This window comes from Rhamphochromis sp. 'chilingali' (assembly GCF_963969265.1).
Source record: "Rhamphochromis sp. 'chilingali' genome assembly, chromosome: 15".
Lineage (NCBI taxonomy): Eukaryota > Metazoa > Chordata > Actinopteri > Cichliformes > Cichlidae > Rhamphochromis > Rhamphochromis sp. 'chilingali'.
The window spans coordinates 5,684,036-5,707,656 of NC_137942.1; the positions used below are offsets into that span (position 1 = coordinate 5,684,036).

Consider the following 23,621-nt stretch of genomic DNA (forward strand, 5'->3'; position numbering starts at 1 on the left):
CAGAGAGTCAAAAAGGCAAATATATGGAACAGAAAGGGCAAATTTACACAAATAAAACTGGTAGATTTACAACAAATAATAGCTACATTTACAAAAAGAAGTCAAGGAACTTTATTGTTTCACTTGTCAAAGTTGAGTTGGAAAGAAATTCTCATATTTCAAGATTCCAGAGCTTTATTGTCAATACAACCGCATACACAGTATGCATTTGGCATACCCAAATGCTGTTTGACCCCAAGCACCCCGGGGTGCATTTACGCGTATATAAATAATTTACAAAACCCGAGTATATAATTTCTAAGTATATTTTATATCTCCCAGAGATATAAAACTAGGAATTACAAATAAATAACATGCAAAATTTTGGTAAAATTAGGGGACAATTACTAACTATATAATACTATACAGTACTATAATGATAACTGTACAATAAACAAAGACAGGACATAGACAATACAAAGTGGATTGTGCAGTAGGTATTGAATACTGGGTTCAAGTTGTTGTCAGGAAATTGTAGACAAGACAGGACGAAGACATGTGCAAGTTCCAAAATGTGCAAATCTAGTATAATTTAAATGTGTTTTCAGTAACTATGTGACTGAATGAGCAAATAAGCATATTGCTTCCAGGTCCAGTTTGCAGCGGATTTGTGGAGGCTTTTGTTGTTTTTGAGTCTTTTGGTGAGTATTGTGAGGTGTATTTGTATTTGTAAAGGTGTATGTGTATATCAGTCCTTTGGTGGTAGTGAGCTGAGGGCTCTGACTGCTTGTGGAAAGAAGCTCTTGCAGTGTCTGGTCGTTACAGTTTTGATGCTGCAAAACCGTCTGCCAGATGGAAGGAGGGAGAACATTGCACGTGAGGGGTGGAAAGTGTCCTTCACTATGCTATTTGCACGTCAGATGATGTGTTTGTCATAGAGTTGGGAGTTGGGAGCCTTCTCCCAGGCTATTCGGGCCCTGAACCAGGTGTAGGACTGGACTCCCACACACATCACATCACCACACGCAGTCTGGTTTTTCTTCATGCACACTTCCTATAATTTATAATCTTTTTCTGCTATTTGCACATTTTTACTGTAAATTTCTCAGTTTAATCTGCAAATTTTGTAATAACCTGTAAATTGTAAATACTGTAAAACCACTGTGATCTAATGGTCGGGCATTGCATTTCACCTCATGTCATACTGTGTATGGTTGTGTGTGTGACAAATAAAATTTGAATTTGAATTTTGAATTTGAGCTTGTGATATAGCAGCAGAGGACGCTCTCAATGGTTCCCTGGTAAAATGATGGGAGGATGGGAGGAGGGAGACTGGCCTTCTTCAGTTTCCTAAGAAAGTGAAGATGTTGTTGGGCTTTTTTCATGATGGTGATATTGTTCAGGTTCCAGGAGAGGTCATCTGATATGTGCACACCCAGGAACTTCACACTGTTGACCATCTCAACAGCAGATCCGTTGATGTGCAGTGCGGTGTGGGTCATTGAGCTCTTGTTGTTATTCTGACACCAGTCCACCAGGTGTTGTACCTCCTCTCTGAATTCAGACTCATAGTTGTTGGTGATGAGACCCACCACTGTTGTGTCATCCGCAAACTTGATGATGTGATTTGAGCTGTACTGTGCAGTACAGCCATGTGTTAGCAGGGTGAACAGCAGTGGACCAAGCACACAGCCCTGTGGCGATCCTGTACTCAGTCTGAGGACTTTGGAGGTTTTATTTCCTATGGAGACAGACTGCGGCCTGTCAGTTAGGAAGTTCAAGATCCAGTTGTGGAGAGCGGTGTTTATTCCTAGTACAGTGGGGCAAAAAAGTATTTAGTCAGCCACCGATTGTGCAAGTTCCCCCACCTAAAATGATGACAGAGGTCAGTAATTTGCACCAGAGGTACACTTCAACTGTGAGAGACAGAATGTGAAAAAAAAATCCATGAATCCACATGGTAGGATTTGTAAAGAATTTATTCGTAAATCAGGGTGGAAAATAAGTATTTGGTCAATAACAAAAATACAACTCAATACTTTGTAACATAACCTTTGTTGGCAATAACAGAGGTCAAACGTCTACTATAGGTCTTTACCAGGTTTGCACACACAGTAGCTGGTGTTTTGGCCCATTCCTCCATGCAGATCTTCTCGAGAGCAGTGATGTTTTGGGGCTGTCGCCGAGCAACACGGACTTTCAACTCCCGCCACAGATTTTCTATGGGGTTGAGGTCTGGAGACTGGCTAGGCCACTCCAGGACTTTCAAATGCTTCTTACGGAGCCACTCCTTTGTTGCCCGGGCGGTGTGTCCTTAACACGGATCAGTCGTCCTGTCCCCTTGGCAGAAAAACAGCCCCATAGCATGATGTTTCCACCCCCATGCTTCACAGTAGGTATGGTGTTCTTGGGATGCAACTCAGTATTCTTCTTCCTCCAAACACGACGAGTTGAGTTTATACCAAAAAGTTCTACTTTGGTTTCATCTGACCACATGACATCCTCCCAATCCTCTGCTGTATCATCCATGTGCTCTGTGGCAAACTTCAGACGGGCCTGGACATGCACTGGCTTCAGCAGCGGAACACGTCTGGCACTGCGGGATTTGATTCCCTGCCGTTGTAGTGTGTTACTGATGGTGACCTTTGTTACTTTGGTCCCAGCTCTCTGCAGGTCATTCACCAGGTCCCCCCGTGTGGTTCTGGGATCTTTGCTCACCGTTCTCATGATCATTTTGACCCCACGGGATGAGATCTTGCGTGGAGCCCCAGATCGAGGGAGATTATCAGTGGTCTTGTATGTCTTCCATTTTCTGATGATTGCTCCCACAGTTGATTTTTTCACACCAAGCTGCTTGCCTATTGTAGATTCACTCTTCCCAGTCTGGTGCAGGTCTACAATACTTTTCCTGGTGTCCTTCGAAAGCTCTTTGGTCTTGGCCATGGCGGAGTTTGGAGTCTGACTGTTTGAGGCTGTGGACAGGTGTCTTTTATACAGATGATGAGTTCAAACAGGTGCCATTCATACAGGTAACGAGTGGGGGACAGAAAAGCTTCTTACAGAAGACGTTACAGGTCTGTGAGAGCCAGAGATTTTCCTTGTTTGAGGTGACCAAATACTTATTTTCCACCCTAATTTACGAATAAATTCTTTACAAATCCTACCATGTGAATTCATGGATTTTTTTTTTCACATTCTGTCTCTCACAGTTGAAGTGTACCTCTGGTGCAAATTACTGACCTCTGTCATCATTTTAAGTGGGGGAACTTGCACAATCGGTGGCTGACTAAATACTTTTTTGCCCCACTGTATGTCCAACTTCTTTACCAGCTTTTTGTTGGTTTACTCTACGAAGTGTCATCCTGACATCTGCTGTGGACAGACAGAGTACTTGGTCATTAGGAGAGGGGGGCATATTTGAGCTCCTGGGATAAATAACTAATAACAAACATTATAACAAGACCAACAAAGGCCTTTGCCAGTCTAATCATTAAGGCAGACAATAAACTACAAGCCCATTGTCATTAATATGAGTCATCCTACAGCCTGGACTAACAACTCAGGTAAACAACTTAATAATTCATGAGTGACATGAAACTGAGTCAACTGTCTTCAGAAAGTGCTAAAATTGTAATACTTATTGTGAATTTCTTATATTGTTTGTTCTACAAAGATATACTTCTTATACTTCATAACTCATGGTGTAATTGTTCTTTGTGCATATTTTTTGTACAGCTAGAGTTACATACTCTTCAACCTGAAAACACTACGTCCAGATGAACAGAATCAGTTTTTTAGTCCTTACCTTGATGATTGAGCATGCATCAAGAGATATATAACTGGTCATTAGACTAAAAGGCTCCTAGCCTTAATCTGTTTGACTCCAAGGTTTCTTTAACACTCTGAGGTCTAAATCATGGAACTCATCAGAGATTATAACCCTAACCCTGTATTTTTGGGAAGTCCAGAGCACACTTTCTGAGAAAAATCTAAATAGTTATTGATGGGTGACAGTAATAATGTTTTGGTTTGGATTTTTTTTTTTTTTTTGTTACCTGATTGCCAAAACTAATAAAAACATTAATTACATGTTCAAATTGCTGAGGGTTACACCTCAAAGGGTCACTGACATAAAAGTACAGATTGACACAAAAGTACAGGTTGAAGTTGGATCCTCAGTCAAAAGTTTCTGGTCTATAGTGTGAAATTTTTATTACTTTAGCAGTGAAGTATATGTGAGGCATGGTGATGTTGTGGTTCACACCATCACATAACGATTCTGGGTTCAAATCCACTGACTTAGATTGGGGACTTTCTCTGAAGAGTTGTAATGTTTTCCCCATCTATACGGGTACTCTGGGGTCTTCCTACAGTTCACAGACACGCATGCTTTCGAAGTTCCTGAGAAGCACTGAAAGGCGGCAGGTGACATCCTGTAAACGCTTCTGGACGATTCACACCGTTCTTTTCCTCTCACTCAGTCATTCTTTGGTCTGGACAGCCTATATGTCGCAAATGATGTGGTGCAGGTTTCACAATGACTAATTTCTGAAAAAAAGAAAATGAGAAAGGAGCTTGAGTTTTTTTAAAAATAATTTATCTTTTACCCGATCACACTTTTGACTGACCATGTTATTGTCGGTTTTTTTGTAACCTCATGTCCAGTTTGTTCTCAGTTGCTGTCAAGCTGATTTTAGTTTGATAAACAAAGAAGAAAAAGACATGCTAAAATACTTTCCATGATCACATGAGAAAAATAACAGGTTCGCTTAGTGTCATTCAGACCGCCTGCATACTTGCTTTTCACACCTCTGCTACCCCACTGTGTTCATCCTTTGTTCTCTGCATATAAAAGATTATATCGTGACACTGCTGCTCACAGTCTGATGCGTATGTGCAGCGGGAACACACAGAAAGTGAGTAGTCTTACCTGTAGAGTTGCTTGATACATTTTGGGGAGCTTTTTTGAAGATTTTTCAAAGTGCTAAGGAAAAAAATCGAATTCTGGGGCTTATTTTATTTAATAAGATGGCAAAACTCTTAAAATTAATAGACATCTTTCAGGTTTAGACAAATCAAAACCGTGATTGAGTTTAACCACAAATGATATGTGGTCTTTCAGGATGCACTATATACTACAGAACTGCTTCACGTGTCTGTTTATTTACCTGAAATTGTTTCTTTTTCAGCTTTCAATAACACAGGCTCATTAAATAAATATTTCCAGCTCAGTAGCAACATGTTTCACGTGAAAATCTGGATCTGTGCTGGCCTCCTGCTGTCCCTCCCTCACTGCACGTATCAGTCGTGCACAGACGGGACACCAAAACAGTGCGCCGATGCAGAATTTGCTCCGGGAGCCAATTTGGCCGGGGAGGGCTTTGATATCACCAAAATGGAACGTAAAGGAGCCTTTGTGCTCGACATGAATCAGTGGAAACGTAAAGATAAAACATGCATGCTGTGTGCCAACCCTTTCTTGGAGAACAAAAAGCAAAAGCTACCCCTGACAGTGGTGGACTGGAGAGCAAAGCAGTCCTGCAGCGCCAAAGTTTCCACCAAACTTCACAAATCCAGCGAGTCACTTCTCAGTTCCAGCGTTTCTTCTGTTGAAAACAACTGGAAGGTGAATCTAGATCTTCAAGCGGGGAGTAAAAGTGCGTCACTGATGCTGGGTGGTACCAATTCTCATCTCTCGAGTTACTCCATGGAGAAAACCAAGAATGACAAGTACAGCTTCGCAAGCCACAGCATGTCCTGCGAGTACTACAGGTAAGAATACGAGTACTCTGATGCGCTGTCTCTTTGTTATCAAGATAAAAATGCTGAAATGCAATTCTGATGTTTAATTGTTGTTCTGAAATCAGCTACAGAGTGTCCAGTGCTCCAAAGCTGCACAGAGAATTTCGCAAAGCTCTGAAAAAGCTTCCCAAAACCTACAGCGCAGAAACCAAACAACAGTTTTACAAACTCATTGATGACTTTGGGACCCACTACATCACCAAGGTGAACCACAATAACAACAGTGCACCTGAAACACAGCAAAATTGTGTCAGTCATTTCTGAGTAACACATGCAAATTGTGTTGGATTATTTGATTCCAGGTGAAACTGGGGGGAAGTATCGAGTCTGTCACCAGCATCAGACAGTGCCAGGCCAGCCTTCAAGGGCTCAGTGCCGAGGAAGTGCAGATGTGCCTCGAAGTTGAAGCGTCTGCCAGTATTAAAGATAAAAAAATAAGTACTGAAGCAAAACACTGCAAAAAGGATATACAGCAGACAGACAGTAAGTCTGCCTTCTCCAGCCTCTTCAATGACAGGTATGTAAAAGTTTTCTCAGATATTTCTGATTTGTTATCTCTTCTAACCCCAGCGAGGTGTCAGACTTGTTCTTCCATATCTAAACCATAATAATTAACAGCTATATTATGCCTTGTTTCTGGTGGCTTCAGAGTTAAACTCTTTAAAGACTGACTCCTCCAGAGTTGTTATGATTTCTTTCTGTCGCAGCTGTTCAAGCAACTCTGTGCTCCACAGGTTCACAGAAATAAAAGGTGGTCATACCACAGAGCCAGACCTTCTCTTCTCTGCGGACAAAAATCCAGAAGCCTACAAGGGATGGCTGAGCACATTACCACAAAACCCAGATATCGTGTCATATTCCCTGGACTCTCTGCATGAGTTACTACCTAGCACGAACAAAGTCAGAAAAAACCTGCGCTCTGCCATTAGCCATTACATCCTGGAGAAAGGCCTGTGGAGAAACTGCACTGATCCCTGTAAGGCTGGAATTAGAACCGACTCGAGGGATGCCTGCGTCTGCCAGTGCCACAATGACCCTGCCGTGAACCAAGATTGCTGCCCTGTTCGTAAGGGAATGGCACGGGTCATCATAACAATACAGCGGGCTTCTGGTCTGTGGGGCGACCACACCACCGGTACAGATGGATACGTGAAGGTGAATTTCAACAAATTAGAAGTCCGGCGTTCTCCTGTCATTTATAACAACAACAACCCACACTGGGGCATGGTCGTCGACCTGGGCTCAGAGGATATTTCATCAGCTAAACTGAGATTTGAAGTTTGGGATGAAGACAACAAGTGGGATGATGACCTGTTAGGAGCATGTGAGCCACTTCTGACTGCTGGAGTTAAAGCGGATCTCTGTAATCTGAACCACGGCCAACTGTTCTACAAAGTGGATGTGCAGTGCGCTCCAAGTCTGAGCGGAAAGTCGTGCACGGACTATAAACCTTCACCTATGAATTCAAGTCTGAAGAAGTTCTATGTGTCCCGTCATGCTCGTCCTATTCCAGAGGCCATCCTGTCAGAGATGGGTGTGTTTGTGGACCAATCAAGTTCAGGGAAAAATCAGAGTGTTGCTGCCGAGAGTCCCAAATATGATGTAATATTAGTGTGATGCGGTGAAGAAAATTGGCTTCGCTAAGACGATGAGTTATCAACAGTTTTATTTTAGTCTTGATGTTTTTGAAACTTCTTGTAATGACTCTGAAAGGTAGCAGCTGAAAGTAGAAGAAGTTAAACTTACGTGTCAAAAAAGCCCATTGGCATAATGCAGACATGTAGGCACTCTGCGCAAGGTCCTACTATCTCTTTAGCTTTATGATGAGGTGCTTCCTTCTTAAAGATTTGCGCAACAGTGTGGCATACAGCAGTTTATTCAGTGAAGTGTGAACAAACATGACTCCCACACTACGAGCCACATGCAGTTCTGATGGCTCAGACTGATGTCATTACTTCAGTCTAGGTGGCTTTTAACCCACTTGCATCTGGCTTTAACGCCTGGCTAGGGAGGCTATGTCTGGGTAGCATCTTGCACCAAGGCTAAGGGTGTGTACATATAACTGCGGTTACAAACTTACATATGGTTCACATGTCCTACTATGTATAAATACGTACCGGTATGTATATATATTTTTCATAAATAAATATGGAAAATGTAGTGAAAATTTTGCACTTTGCTTGCTTGGGGTTGGACCCCTTTTTCCCTTCAGAACTGTGTTGATAACAAAGATTCAACAAGGTATTGGACACATTCCTTAGAGTTTTGGTCTATACTGATGAAATACTATGACACAATTTTGGTGCCGTCCCACTCAAAGTCAACTGCCGTTACATACTTATATATGGTTCACATGTCCCATAATGTATAGACATGTAAAAAATAAATAAATCATATGCACATATGGAAAGTTTGTAGCCTGAGTATAGATTTAAAAATGACAATTTGTTCTTGTATGCCACTAGTAACAAGTGTATTAAATACATAGAAGAAACCTGTTATCCTTCAGTAATAATATTACAATAATAGGTTATATATCCCGGTATTTTAGAGAAATCCAGAACAAACTTTGTGCAAACAATGTAAATAGTTATTGATGTGTGAAACATTATTCTCTTTGATGAATGATTTCTGATTGATAGTGGTGCGTGTCTGCAGTTTGCATGTTTTCTTTCCCTCTCCCTTTGCTCGCCATTTCCCTAGGTACACAGACTGCAGGCTGGTGTCAATTTGGGGGTCTCCAGCTAATTAGGGGAAAGAGGCTTTGAATGGACAAACCTGGAGTCCACACCCTGATAAGGAAACTCACCTGTGGCTGGAGGCGTGTCTCTATTCCTTGTTTGGAATTGTTTGGCACATGTGTAGAGCTTCTCTGGTGCATTTCTTTTGTTAGAAGGTTGTGGTGGGAGTAAAGAGGAGTAGGTAAGTCTGTAGACCCCATACACTTACTGACGTAGAATCTTTACTGTTAGAAACATTAGGTAAGTTGGTTGGTGCCACCCATGTCATTTTTGAGCTTGTTTTGAGTTGAGGATTAGGACTTTTTTTCCCTCCTAGATTTTCGAGGCTAAGAGCTCAGCTAAGTTTTGGTTTTGTCTTTTTTGGTGTTTTTTCTGGCGCAACCTAACTGTCCCTTTCTCCCCCACATTTTTTGGGTCATTGTTTTTTGTGTGAAAGCTGCCATTAAACTTGTCTCAACATATAACACTTGTAATGAGTTTCTGGAGTTGCTGTGTTACCCCCTCCTGCCCTCGAGGAGGCGTAACAATAGGTAAACCCACTAATTCTATATGCTTAAGTGCTTTCTGTCTAACATTCACACAAGTTCATGCTTTAATGCATGCATCCAGGATTAACTTGAGGTTAGTATCTTGCCCAAGGATATTTGGCATGAAGACTGGAGCTGCCAAATGACCTGCTCCATCCCCTCAGCTACAGCTGAGGGGATGGAGCAGGTGTGAATAAGAGCGTAAATGGTTTCCCCTCTGTTTTGTAGCACTGCAACAAACTGGTAACCTCTCCGGGCTGTACACTGGCTTTTGCCACATGACAGTTGGGATAAGCATGAACCTATAATATGGAATAAAAATTTAAAAAACAAAACAAAAAAAAACCCACAGCTAAATAGTATAAATCACCCAAGAAATGTAAAAGTGGTTTCACAGATCAGCGGGTGTACTTGCATACAGTGTCTTATAAAATGTTTCAAGTGTTGCACTCCTTAGTTGTCAGACAACTTTATATGAGGGCTGAACTGTCATCATCAGGCCAACTATGCTATTATTACTGCACAAAGATAAAGGACGAACTTGGAGTTCTGAGGAGTACTCGAAGGGAGTAGGTGATGTCCTGTAAACCTCTCATTAATGAGAACTGTGGAAGATCTGAACAATTTACACCACCCCTTACCTCTGCAGCCATCCTGTGACATGTAGCAACTACAATCCCACCTCTGTGCAGGCCACATGCGATGCAAATCATGTGGTCCAGGTTTCACTATGACTCATTTCTGAAGAAATGCAATGGAAAGAACAACATGACATTTTTTTTTAAATTTCCTTATGTTTCCCTCAGTTCCACTTCTGTCTGAAAAGCTGTTTAACACTTGACCTTTACACTGATTTTATTCTATTACCTTGTGTCAAATGTATTCACAGTTAATGCCAAGCAGATATTAGTTTGATAAAGTTTTTGTACGTGGGAAAACAGTTGCAAGAAATGAAGCATCATTTCCTCTCACCTGTGGCCAGTGTCCACAAACACACAAGACAAATAGCTGGTTTATTTCGTGGTAATAAACTGTTAAACCAGCCGCCTACTTTTTTTTCCAACAGTATGACCTCATCATTTATCTTCAGTCTTTCTTGTTGGTCTTTAAAACGGTATACTAATACTGATGCTCACAGTCTGATGCACTTGTGAAGCAAAAGCACACAAGAGAAGGTGAGCAGTCTCGACTTTAGAGTATGCATTTAGGCTAATGACCAAATTAGTGAGCCTGAAAATCTGGGGTTACTGAAGCTCTGCAGGGACACTTTTCATGCTCTTTAAATTTACCCAACTTTGTTTTAAAAAAGAAGTAACAATGTTTTTTTTAAGGTACAAATCTGATGTTAAAAATCTGATTATAATTTGAAACCAAAATATTTTAACTTCTGGTTCTTTTCTACTTCATTAAAACACCTTCAGTAGATTCTGAAATAATATCTTCATAACCTCAGTACAGATTTCTTTTAAAGATTTTATTTGTATAAATCTTTTGGGGTTTGTTTAATCTATATTCAGGTTTAAAAAATTATTATTTATACAAAACAAACCAAATCTATTGATAATATTGCACTCATTCTCATTCAGCTTAACAGGCTCCCATTCTTTAATGTAGAACCAAGACTGTTGCTCAATACAAGATTTCACTACTCACCTTCAAAGCTGTCAGTGAATGGGCATCCCCATATCATCTGGATCTCCTTCACCGATACGTCACTTTATGCTTTTCGCTGAGCTTCAACTGCTCTAATGAGTCCTCGTTTGAAACATGGATCTCGGACCGTTAGCTGTGCTGTGCTTCGTCTTTGGACTCATGATCACCTTGTAGGGGCTATGAATACAGACACCCAGAAGTTGAAATTTTCAGTTGTATTCAAGATAAAAAGAATGAATATTTAGGCATTTAATTTGACAGATGAAAACCATCATTGACTTTAAGCACAAGAAGGTTGTTTTAAGAAGTTAGAAATAACAGAACGTACTATATACTGCAGAACTGCTTCAGTTCTCTGTTTTTCACCTTAAATTGTTTCCTTTTCAGCTTTCAATAACACAGGCTTTCAATAAATATTTCCAGCTCAGTAACAACATGTTTCTTGTAAACATCTGGATCTGTGCTGGCCTCCTGCTGTCCCTCCCTCACTGCACGTATCAGTCGTGCATAGAAGGGACACCAAAACAGTGCGCCGATGCAGAATTTGCTCCGGGAGCCAATTTGGCCGGGGAGGGCTTTGATATCACCAAAATGGAACGTAAAGGAGCCTTTGTGCTCGACATGAATCAGTGGAAACGTAAAGATAAAACATGCATGCTGTGTGCCAACCCTTTCTTGGAGAACAAAAACCAAAAGCTACCCCTGACAGTGGTGGACTGGAGAGCAAAGCAGTCCTGCAGCGCCAAAGTTTCCACCAAACTTCACAAATCCAGCGAGTCTCTTGTCGGTTCCAGTGTCTCCTCTGTTGAAAACAACTGGAAGGTGAATCTAGATCTTCAAGCAGGGAATAAAGGTGCATCACTGATGCTGGCTGGTACCAATTCTCATCTCTCGAGTTACTCCATGGAGAAAACCAAGAATGACAAGTACAGCTTCGCAAGCCACAGCATGTCCTGCGAGTACTACAGGTAAGAATACGAGTACTCTGATGCGCTGTCTCTTTGTTATCAAGATAAAAATGCTGAAATGCAATTCTGATGTTTAATTGTTGTTCTGAAATCAGCTACAGAGTGTCCAGTGCTCCAAAGCTGCACAGAGAATTTCGCAAAGCTCTGAAAAAACTTCCCAAAACCTACAGCGCAGAAACCAAACAACGGTTTTACAAACTCATTGATGACTTTGGGACCCACTACATCACCAAGGTGAACCACAATAACAACAGTGCACCTGAAACACAGCAAAATTGTGTCAGTCATTTCTGAGTAACACATGCAAATTGTGTTGGATTATTTGATTCCAGGTGAAACTGGGGGGAAGTATCGAGTCTGTCACCAGCATCAGACAGTGCCAGGCCAGCCTTCAAGGGCTCAGTGCCGAGGAAGTGCAGATGTGCCTCGAAGTTGAAGCGTCTGCAAGTATTAAAGCTACAATAAGTACTCAAACAAAACACTGCAAAAAGGATATACAGCAGACAGACAGTAAGTCTGCCTTCTCCAGCCTCTTCAATGACAGGTATGTAAAAGTTTTCTCAGATATTTCTGATTTGTTATCTCTTCTAACCCCAACGAGGTGTCAGACTTGTTCTTCCATTATCTAAACCATAATAATTAACAGCTATATTATGCCTTGTTTCTGGTGGCTTCAGAGTTAAACTCTTTAAAGACTGACTCCTCCAGAGTTGTTATGATTTCTTTCTGTCACAGCTGTTCAAGCAACTCTGTCCTCCACAGGTTCACAGAAATAAAAGGTGGTCATACCACAGAGCCAGACCTTCTCAAAAATCCAGAAGCCTACAAGGGATGGCTGAGCACATTACCACAAAAAAATGGCACGGGTCATCATAACAATACAGCGGGCCTCTGGTCTGTGGGGCGACCACACCACCGGTACAGATGGATACGTGAAGGTGATTTTTAACAAATTAGAAGTCCGGCGTTCTCCTGTCATTTATAACAACAACAACCCACACTGGGGCATGGTCGTCGACCTGGGCTCAGAGGATATTTCATCAGCTAAACTGAGATTTGAAGTTTGGGATGAAGACAACAAGTGGAATGATGACCTATTAGGAGCATGTGAGCCACTTCTGACTGCTGGAGTTAAAGCGGATCTCTGTAATCTGAACCACGGCCAACTGTTCTACAAAGTGGATGTGCAGTGCGCTCCAAGTCTGAGCGGAAAGTCGTGCACGGACTATAAACCTTCACCTATGAATTCAAGTCTGAAGAAGTTCTATGTGTCCCGTCATGCTCGTCCTATTCCAGAGGCCATCCTGTCAGAGATGGGTGTGTTTGTGCACAAATCAAGTTCATGGAAAAATCAGAGCATTACTACCGAGAGTCCCGAGTATGATAGTGTGATGCGGTGAAGAAAAATTGGCTTCGCTAAGTAGTTAAGTGTTAGGATACCTGGGTGGTTGACCCAGTGTTTTCAATTAATACAGTTTTGAGTCTTGTTTATTCATTATAGTTGCCTTGTATCTTGTGTTTTTTAGTTTAGTTTGCTTACTCTCTTGAATTTATTCAGTATTCTTAGTTTAGGTTGTCTTGGTACGTATATGGTCCCGTTGATGTCTTTGTCTTGTCTCTGTGTCCTTCCCTCAGCTTTGCCCCCATTAAATCAGGCTTGTCTTCATGTTTGCCTGGTTCTCTACTTTCCCACTCGTGTTTCTATGTGTGTGTCTCTCTGTCCCTCGCCCTCTCCGGTTCTGTCAGTCTGTGTCTCAGTGTGCGTGATTCTTGTTTTACTTGGTGGTGTGCATCATGTTCAGTTTAGCGGCCCCCTGTGTCGTCTGCTAGATTGTTGCCAGCCGTGTTCCCCAGGTGTTTCCTCTTTGCCCTTATTCCCTCTTGTATTTAGGGTCTGTCCCGCCCCCCAATATCCCTTACTCTCAGCTGTGTGTTCTGCCTGGTTGTCTAGTTTCCAATACCTTCCAGTTTAGTTTTGTATTTCTATAGTACAGCAATAAAACTGCTTTTTGTCATTTTGGGTCCTCCAATCCTGCCCACTTCACACAACACTTGACAAAAAGGTATCTTTAAATTTTTATTTTAGTCTTGATGTTAGTTGAAACAGTTTGTAATGAGTAAATCGAGCAGCCGAAAGAAGAAAAAGTTAAATGGGCCTAATGCAGCATGTAGGCTGGGAAGGATGCCATTGCTTCACTCTAGGTGGCTTTCAACCCACTTGCATCTGGTTTTAACGCCTGACGAGGCGACCTAACCCTGTGTAGCATCTTTCACCAAGGTTAAGGGTGTGTACATATTCATAAATAGCTGTTGTGGTAAGCACCATGACTCAGAGTGGTGCCTTCTCATTCAAAATGAACTGCGGTTACATACTTACATATGTTTCACATGTCCTGTTATGTATAAATACATATGTACATATATATATATATTTCATACATACATATGGAAAATGTATTGGAACATTTGCACTTTGCTTGCTTGGGGTTGGACCCCTTTTTTCCTTCAGAGCTGTGTTGATAACAAAGATTCAATAAAGTATGTGACGCATTCCTTAGAGATTTGGTCTATACTGATGAAATACTATGGCACAATTCAGAGGTGTGGACTCGAGTCACATGACTTGGACTCGAGTCAGACTCGAGTCATTAATTTTATGACTTTAGACTTGACTTGAAAAAATGTTCTAAGACTTGTGACTTGACTTGGACTTTTACACCAATGACCTGGGACTTGAATTGGACTTGAACCGGTTTACTTGAAAAGACTTGATATTTCACCCCAAATATAAAATTTAACATGCATATTATATAGAGATTGAAAATGTGACATCATTCACGGGTAGAACCGCAAAGGATTCTGGGAACTCGTGGCAAGCGGTACTAGCGCACGCAGGCTTTCAATTAAAATCAGTCACACAGCGATAAAAAGAAACACAAAAATGTCAAGAAGCTGTTGTATTATTAACTGCAATAGCTGGTCGAATGACAGCCACGGGAAGCCGACGAGTAAAGAGATCGGTTGTTATCGGATTACGTCGTTGAAGAGAAATTGTTCGAGCCATGTTTCCGAAGTAACAAAGAGGCGACTGGATTGCAGCCATTCAAAGACCAAATATAACGTCCCAGAACACTCCAGCTCACAGGTTAGTCTGCTCCAAGCATTTACACAAAGGTCAGTCTGCTGTTGTAGTTAATGCGTCATTTTTCTTAACATAATTGGTGATATAGGTTACAAGCAAGTCTGGCGCTGAACAGAAATTGTCGCGCTATGCTCCTTTATTTATTGTGCATAAATAGTGAATTGTCCTGACACAATATTGCGTTTCGCTTCTGTTATTATGGTACATTGACAAAAACATATACTTTTATTCACAGGATAAAACAGGTTTTTTGTATCACTAATTGCCCAGTGCGATTACAGCATACAATATTATTGTCACTGCTACATTTCTGTGATGGGTACCAGAAATTATTTCCACTACTACCCATCCCACTACTACCCACTACTACTACTACCCATCCGTCGGTAAACTGTACCTGGGCTTGTTGCAGTGACCTGAAGTTACTAAACTTCATGATCGTATGCGCTCACTCCAAGAACCGTATGATTATAAATATGCATATAAATATGCTACGATGAGATAGCTGACTTCATCTAACTAGCAAATGTTGTCCAGGCTACGTTGGTGATACAGTTTTTTTTAATGTGTATGATATTTTTGTCATGCGATTTTAAAGCTGGTCCTACAACCGCATCCAAGAATAACATGCAGCTTATCTCAGAACTGTCGGTGAAAATTATTCTTGGAGCTAGGTTTAATTGAGCTGCATTTTAAAGAGGTGCAATTTCACAATTTGTGTATATTTTCTAAGTTCACTATTTTGTCATGTGTTGAGAAAAACACAGATTTAAAAATTACATGGTCTAATATTTACATTTAGCATAACTGCAACATTATTTTTTCGTTTTTTTTTTTTTTTTTTTTAAAGACTGGAAAGGACTTGAAATTCAAAGTTTCAGACTTGTGACTTGACTCGGACTTTTACACCAGTGACTTGAGACTCGACTCTGACTTGCCTGACATTACTTGAGACTTGACTTGAGACTTGAGGATAAAGACTTGAGACTTACTTGAGACTTGCAAAACAATGACTTGGTCCCACCTCTGGCACAATTTTTCAAATTTGTCAAAGGCAGATTAATGATGCAAATTTCCCATTCCACCACATTCCAAAGGTCTTCTTTTGGATTGAAATATGCTGACTATCGATGCCATTTCAGTTCAATGAACTCATTGTCTTGTTTGAGGAACCTGTTTGAGATGAGTGCCTGGAGTGTGCCAAGAAAATGTCCTGATATTACACCATCAGCAGGAGGTTAGCTTGTATGAATTGTAGCCTCAGATTCCTGTTCTTAGTTAGCAGATGATCTTCAAAGATCATAGATTATCTTCTGCATACCTTCATTGCAACAAGTCAGTGTTTAAGTTACTTTTACCTTTCTATCTGTTGAAAGATCTCTTTTGACTTGTGGCATCACCAAGGGTTTCAAGGATATTTAAGCACCAACAAACATGCCATCTCCAATGTCACTTCAGTCACCCTTCTGCCCCATTATGCCACATTATGATGCTCAGTTTGCTGATGCATAATTCTAGAATAATATAAAATAATGTAGATAATTATCATCAGTAGGTTATACAACCTTGTATTTTAGAATGTAGAACAAACTTTGTGAAAAAAAAATGAAAATAGGTATTACTGTGTCAGTAGGAAAGATAACTTTACTTTCTCGAGAATTGTGGAACATGGCTTTATACAATATGCCTCATTCACCCATTCATGCAAGCACTTTTTTTCCTATACGCTTAAGTGCTTTTGATCTAACAATAACACGCATTCATACTCTGATGGAATTATCAGACGGTAATCTGGGGTTAATGTCTTGCCCAAGGATATTTGACATGCAGACTGGAGCAGCCAGGGACCAGCCTTCTGATAGTTAGGCCTGCTGTTGACTTACTCTACCCCCTGAGTACAGCCACCGAAGGTGTGAATAGTTTTCTGTCTGCAGCAAACTCACAACCTCTCCAGGCCGTATCCTGCCTTTTGACAGCTGGGATAGCCTCCAGCCTACTGTCATCATTGGGCCAACTTTGCTATTATTACTGCACAAAATTAAAGGATATACTTTGAGTTCTCAGGAGCAGGTGACGTCCTGTAAAGCCCTCATGATCGAGAACCGTGGAAGATCTGAACAATTTACACCACCCCTTACCTCTCAACCCACTCTACTGTGACCACCTTGTGGCATGTAGCAACTACAACCCCACCTCTGTGAAGGCCACATGCGATGTTAATCATGTGGTCCAGGTTTCACAATGACTCTTTTCTGACGAAATGCAGAATTGAGAGAAACAATATGACTTATTAATTACAATTCTTTATGTTTCACCCAGTTCCGCTTCTGTCTGAACATCTGTTTAACACTTGACCTTCACACTGATTTTATTCTGTTTTCTATTACCTTGCATCCAACTTATTCTCAGTTAATATCAATCAGATACTGGTTTGAGAAACATTTTGTACATGGGAAAACAGTTGCAAGAAATAAAGCATAATATTTTCACACCTGTGCCCGTTGTTCACAAGCACACGAGACAAATAGCAGGTTTAGTTTGTGGTCACAAACTGTTAAACCAGCCCCCTACTTTTTTTTCCACAACACGAACCCATTAGTTATGTTCAATCATTCTTGTTTGTCTTTAAAACACAGTACACTGATACTGATGCTCACAGTCTGATGCAGGTGTGAAGCAAGAGTACACAAGAGAAGGTGAGTAGTCTCGACTTTAGAGTATGCATTGAGGCTACTGACCAAATTAGTGAGCCTGAAAATCTGGGGCTACTGAAATTCTGCAGAAGCACTTTTCATGATTCAACTGACTTTATTTGAAAAGCAAAGATAGAAGGAAAGATGGTTTTTATGGTACAAATCTGATCTTAAAATATTTTTGGTTTCAAATTAGAATCAGATTTTTAACTTTTGGTTCTTTTCTGCTTCATTGAACTACCTTCAGTAGATTAAAAAAATAATATATTCTTAACCTGAATACAGATTTACAAATTATTTTTATATTTTTTTGAGATCCCACTAGTAAGAAATATTTAAAAATATATATCTTTCTGATTTTTCTCTTTCTGATTGTGGGATATGCAAATAAGTTGTCGTAAATAAAGACTGTAATAATGAAAAAGTAAGTTCCTCTTATTCCTACTGACGTGGTATTAATAGTATTATGATTTATTTTAATCATAATAAATCTAGGTATGAGGAAACAAATTCCGTTATACGGAAAAAACATTCGACATATCATCGGAAGACTGAAGCTGGTTTCTTAGTGTAAAATTCCTGGTCTAGAGTTGAGAATAGTAATAATTTATTCGTTCTTACAAATACATGTGAGGCATGGTGTTATATTGGTTAGCACCACTGCAACAAGACTCTGGGTTCGAATCCATTGACTGGATGGGGGCTTTCTGTGTTTTCCCCACCTGTGCGGGTGCTCTGGCATCCTCCCACAGTCCGAACCCATGCATGTATTAGGTTAACTGGTCATTCAAATTTGGCCGTGGGTACGAATGTGAGTATGAATGGTTTTCTGTCCGTGCGTTAGCCCTTCAACAAACTGGCAACCTGTCCAGAGTGCTGACTGGATGCCCTTCCAACTGCCTTGATCAAAGACTATCTTCCTACACTGTAACCGATCATAACTACAAAAATTGAACCTAACCAACTATCGACCCATTTCCAACCTCCCATTTTTCTTTAACGTTCTGGAACATACAGTAGCATCAGTAGTAAACCTTTATGAGTCATTTCAGTCTGGTTTCCATTCTCGACACTGTACTGAACCAGCTCCTGTTAAAATCACCAGTGACCTCCAGCTCACATTCAATGCTGGCTTTCTCACCATCTTCATCGTTCTTGACTTCAGTGCTGGTTTTGACAAGCAGCACTGAAGCTCTTTAGTTAGAACATCTGAAAATAAGTACACAGCACTTAAAGTGGTTTACATCCTACCTGTCTGACAGAAAACTGACAGAAAAACGTATACCAAAAGGATGTCGTCCATCATTTTGGTATACATTTTTATGCAGACGACACACAAATGTACTATTCTACTAAACCCAGAACTTCCCCCTCCTGTCCTCACCTCCTTCCTACAGGCCATCATCAGTGGGGTCACAGTCAATCAGCTAAAATTCCACTGGCAATAAAAGTGAAGTTCTATAGATGGATATCAGGTACAAAATTCACATAGTGTCAGAAGTCTTTGAGTCATTTTGGAGAATACTCTCTATCAGTGAGATCTCTCCATCTTTGTAACTTTTCAGGACTTCATCCTTTTCCTTTCTAGTTCATGCTTTGATCACCTGTTCTTTGGAATACTGGAATGCCATTCTCTCTGGCCTCCCAAAATAACGCCATAGTTTGCTCCGCATGGTACAGAACTCTGCAGCAAGCGTCATCACTCAAACCAAGACTACAGACAATATTACTCCCATTCTCATCCAGCTTCCGCTCAACGTGGCACCAAGACTGTTGCCCAGTGTGACTTGAAACCTCTCACTGACTTGGCACCCCCATGTCTTTTAAACCTCCTTCAACCCTGCACCCCTTCCTCTGCCTTTCACTCAGGTTCATCTGCTTTCCTGACGCCTCACTTCAAACTTGACACTGTCAGTGCCCGAGCCTTAAGCTGTGCTGCACCTCATCTTTGGAACTCATTATAATTACACCTTCATCAGCTAGACTCTTTAACTCAGTTCATATCACAGCCCCAAACCCACCTTTCTCCATTCTGAGGAGCTGGTGTTAGTTTTAAAGCCGTTAACTGTTAAAAGAGTTGCAACAGATACAATGTTTTCTTCTCACCTTTGATCGGTGTCCACAACCACATGAGAAAAATAACAGGTTCATTTTGTGGCAACTGTTAGACCAGTCTAAACCCCCCCTACTTGTATTTGTTTTTTCTCACAAAGTAACACCATCAGTTATGTTCAGCCTTTTTTCTTTGTCTTTATAAGGCGACATTCTGGCACTGATGCTCTCAGTCTGATGCTGGCGTGCAGCGAAAACACATGAGACAAGGTAAGTAGCCTCAACTGAAGAGCTGACTGGTTTGAGTCATAAAGTTAACTGTTTTGAGAAGACATCATCTTATGTGGGCTATAAATGAAGTTAATTAAAATGCAATATTGTGCTAAATAAGGTAGAAGAACGTATTCAAAATAAAAAGAAGTAAATATTCAAGTGTTTAATTTCAAAGCTGAAAACCATGATGGACTTGTGAAAACAAGTATGATGATTTAAGATGTTAGAAATGGCCTTCAGATCTTCTTTTCTACCATTGCTTAAAACCGTTTCACTTGTCTGTTTTTTTTACCTTGATTTTTTTTTTTTCCTTTTCAGCTTTCAATGACACAGGCTCATTAAATGAATATTTCCAGCTCAGTAACAACATGTTTCTTGTAAATATCTGGATCTGTGCTGGCCTCCTGCTGTCCCTCCCTCACTGCACGTATCAGTCGTGCACAGACGGGACACCAAAACAGTGCGCCGATGCAGAATTTGCTCCGGGAGCCAATTTGGCCGGGGAGGGCTTTGATATCACCAAAATGGAACGTAAAGGAGCCTTTGTGCTCGACATGAATCAGTGGAAACGTAAAGATAAAACATGCATGCTGTGTACCAACCCTTTCCTGGAGAACAAAAAGCAAAAGCTACCCCTGACAGTGGTGGACTGGAGGGCAAAGCAGTCCTGCAGCGCCAAAGTTTCCACCAAACTTCACAAATCCAGCGAGTCTCTTGTCAGTTCCAGTGTCTCCTCTGTTGAAAACGACTGGAAGGTGAATCTAGATCTTCAAGTGGGGAATAAAGGTGCGTCACTGATGCTGGCTGGTACCAATTCTCATCTCTCGAGTTACTCCATGGAGAAAACCAAGAATGACAAGTACAGCTTCGCAAGCCACAGCATGTCCTGCGAGTACTACAGGTAAGAATACGAGTACTCTGATGCGCTGTCTCTTTGTTATCAAGATAAAAATGCTGAAATGCAATTCTGATGTTTAATTGTTGTTCTGAAATCAGCTACAGAGTGTCCAGTGCTCCAAAGCTGCACAGAGAATTTCGCAAAGCTCTGAAAAAACTTCCCAAAACCTACAGCGCAGAAACCAAACAACAGTTTTACAAACTCATTGATGACTTTGGGACCCACTACATCACCAAGGTGAACCACAATAACAACAGTGCACCTGAAACACAGCAAAATTGTGTCAGTCATTTCTGAGTAACACATGCAAATTGTGTTGGAATATTTGATTCCAGGTGAAACTGGGGGGAAGTATCGAGTCTGTCACCAGCATCAGACAGTGCCAGGCCAGCCTTCAAGGGCTCAGTGCCGAGGAAGTGCAGATGTGCCTCGAAGTTGAAGCGTCTGCCAGTATTAAAGCTACAATAAGTACTCAAACAAAACACTGCAAAAAGGATATACAGCAGACAGACAGTAAGTCTGCCTTCTCCAGCCTCTTCAATGACAGGTATGTAAAAGTTTTCTCAGATATTTCTGATTTGTTATCTCTTCTAACCCCAGCGAGGTGTCAGACTTGTTCTTCCATATCTAAACCATAATAATTAACAGCTATATTATGCCTTGTTTCTGGTGGCTTCAGAGTTAAACTCTTTAAAGACTGACTCCTCCAGAGTTGTTATGATTTCTTTCTGTCGCAGCTGTTCAAGCAACTCTGTCCTCCACAGGTTCACAGAAATAAAAGGTGGTCATACCACAGAGCCAGACCTTCTCTTCTCTGCGGACAAAAATCCAGAAGCCTACAAGGGATGGCTGAGCACATTACCACAAAACCCAGACATCGTGTCATATTCCCTGGACTCTCTGCATGAGTTACTACCTAGCACGAACAAAGTCAGAAAAAACCTGCGCTCTGCCATTAGCCATTACATCCTGGAGAAAGGCCTGTGGAGAAACTGCACTGATCGTTGTAAGGCTGGAATTAGAACCAACTCACAGGATCCCTGCATCTGCCAGTGCCACAATGACCCTGCCGTGAACCAAGATTGCTGCCCAGCTCGTAAGGGAATGGCACGGGTCATCATAACAATACAGCGGGCCTCTGGTCTGTGGGGGGACTACTTCACAGCTACAGATGGATACGTGAAGGTGATTTTCAACAAAAAGGAAGTCCGGCGTTCTCCTGTCATTTATAACAACAACAACCCACACTGGGGCATGGTCGTCGACCTGGGCTCAGAGGATATTTCATCAGCTAAACTGAGATTTGAAGTTTGGGATGAGGACAACAAGTGGGATGATGACCTATTAGGAGCATGTGAGCCACTTCTGACTGCTGGAGTTAAAGCGGATCTCTGTAATCTGAACCACGGCCAACTGTTCTACAAAGTGGATGTGCAGTGCGCTCCAAGTCTGAGCGGAAAGTCGTGCACGGACTATAAACCTTCACCTATGAATTCAAGTCTGAAGAAGTTCTATGTGTCCCGTCATGCTCGTCCTATTCCAGAGGCCATCCTGTCAGAGATGGGTGTGTTTGTGGACCAATCAAGTTCATGGAAAAATCAGAGCATTACTACCGAGAGTCCCAAGTATGATATAATAATAGTGTGATGTGATGAAGACTATAAGGTATCAGCAAATTTCTATTTATGTTAGTTTAAACCACATATCACAATATTGATGATAACAATAATTAAAAAACTATAGATTCTTGGCCCTGGATGAGACTCTATTGAAGCTTTGGAAAGAAAGAAAAATTTATCGTGAACAATGTATTCCATATTAAATATCTATTGATAATCCATCCATTCATCCATGGCTGCTGGAGCCTATCCCAGCTGGTTTAGAGTAAGATGCATGTTACACCCTGGACAGGTCGCCAGTCTTTCACAGAGCCATTTGCATTCACATTCATGCCTATGTGCAATTTAGAATCACCAATTAGCACAACCCCACCAACTGATATATGAAACTATCAACTGATGATAAAAGAAAACAAATACATCTGTGAAGAAAGAACTGGCTGAACAAAAGATCAGAAAACATATTTTATATCTTTAGTTTTCAGTGAATATGTCTGTGACAACATCTTTAGCAGTTCAAAGTAAAGGTTATACTTCTGCCCACTGGTAATAAAGCATGAGCTATCTCATTATGATCACTGCAGCTGATCATATTAAAGCTGAAATCCAAGCTTAATTAAAAATCATATATTTGCATTATTTTAGCAAGTGTTCATTTTTATTTCTTATGTAGAGGCACTTATAACACGCGCTAGCCTGTTTTATTCATTTTAGTTGCTTTGTCGGCCATTTTTATAGCGTGACTCCCATTCCTTAAGGTAGTGAGAGAATGAAAAGGATTCACAGTTAGATATTTTTCATGCAGTGCTGTTGAATTTCATAGGTTTCCTTTGTTTAATAGTTGTTCTTTTTTATATTTGTGCAACTTAGATTTACTTTTTTTAATTACTGCAAAATAAAATGTCTTTTCAAAATACTCTTATGCTGTATGAGGCCTCATTTTCTCTTTCTACAGATTATGTGTGTTTCTTTGTCAGTATTTGCTGCTTAAACTGTTTCCTGTAATAAGCTTTTGTGAGACCACGCCACTTGTACAAAGTAAAGAAACCTTGGTTCTCAGGAACCCACCACTCCCTCCCACCACTTCAGAGAAATGATAGGTTTGTGGTCTCTGGTTCCTCACTGACTGGAAAGCCAGTCGAGCTTTTATGTTGTCACTACTTGTGCAAGTGTGTCTGTAGACCATCGTCTCCTCCCCCTTGTGCTTGGTAAGCTGAAGACCGATAGAGCTATTAAAGCACTGTTTGTTTCCTCTCTGTTCTTTTAAAGACCAC

At 40.9% G+C, this 23,621-nt stretch overlaps 2 protein-coding genes and 1 pseudogene across 3 annotated transcripts; all 3 read left to right on the forward strand.

Annotated features, from left to right (window-relative positions):
• Positions 1-5,218: 5,218 nt before the first annotated feature.
• On the forward strand, positions 5,219-7,548 carry LOC308411529 (perforin-1-like; the record flags this gene model as incomplete). The annotated part of the gene is made up of 4 exons (XM_080905462.1): positions 5,219-5,751; positions 5,847-5,985; positions 6,084-6,298; positions 6,516-7,548. 4 exons carry the CDS (start codon positions 5,219-5,221, stop codon positions 7,396-7,398), a joined length of 1,770 nt encoding a protein of 589 aa, XP_080761588.1. The 3' UTR covers positions 7,399-7,548.
• Positions 7,549-11,137: 3,589 nt separating this feature from the next.
• Positions 11,138-13,070, forward strand: LOC308411365 (perforin-1-like; annotated as a pseudogene). Its single transcript has 4 exons — positions 11,138-11,670; positions 11,766-11,904; positions 12,003-12,214; positions 12,433-13,070. The product of its transcript is annotated as a perforin-1-like (transcript).
• A 1,482-nt stretch (positions 13,071-14,552) lies between these two features.
• Positions 14,553-23,138, forward strand: LOC308411623 (perforin-1-like). Its single transcript, XM_080905584.1, has 6 exons — positions 14,553-14,815; positions 19,764-19,827; positions 20,149-20,731; positions 20,827-20,965; positions 21,064-21,275; positions 21,493-23,138. The coding sequence occupies exons 2-6, from the start codon at positions 19,818-19,820 to the stop codon at positions 22,373-22,375; spliced, it is 1,827 nt and encodes a 608-aa protein (XP_080761710.1). The 5' UTR covers positions 14,553-14,815; positions 19,764-19,817; the 3' UTR covers positions 22,376-23,138.
• The last annotated feature ends 483 nt before the right edge of the window (positions 23,139-23,621 follow it).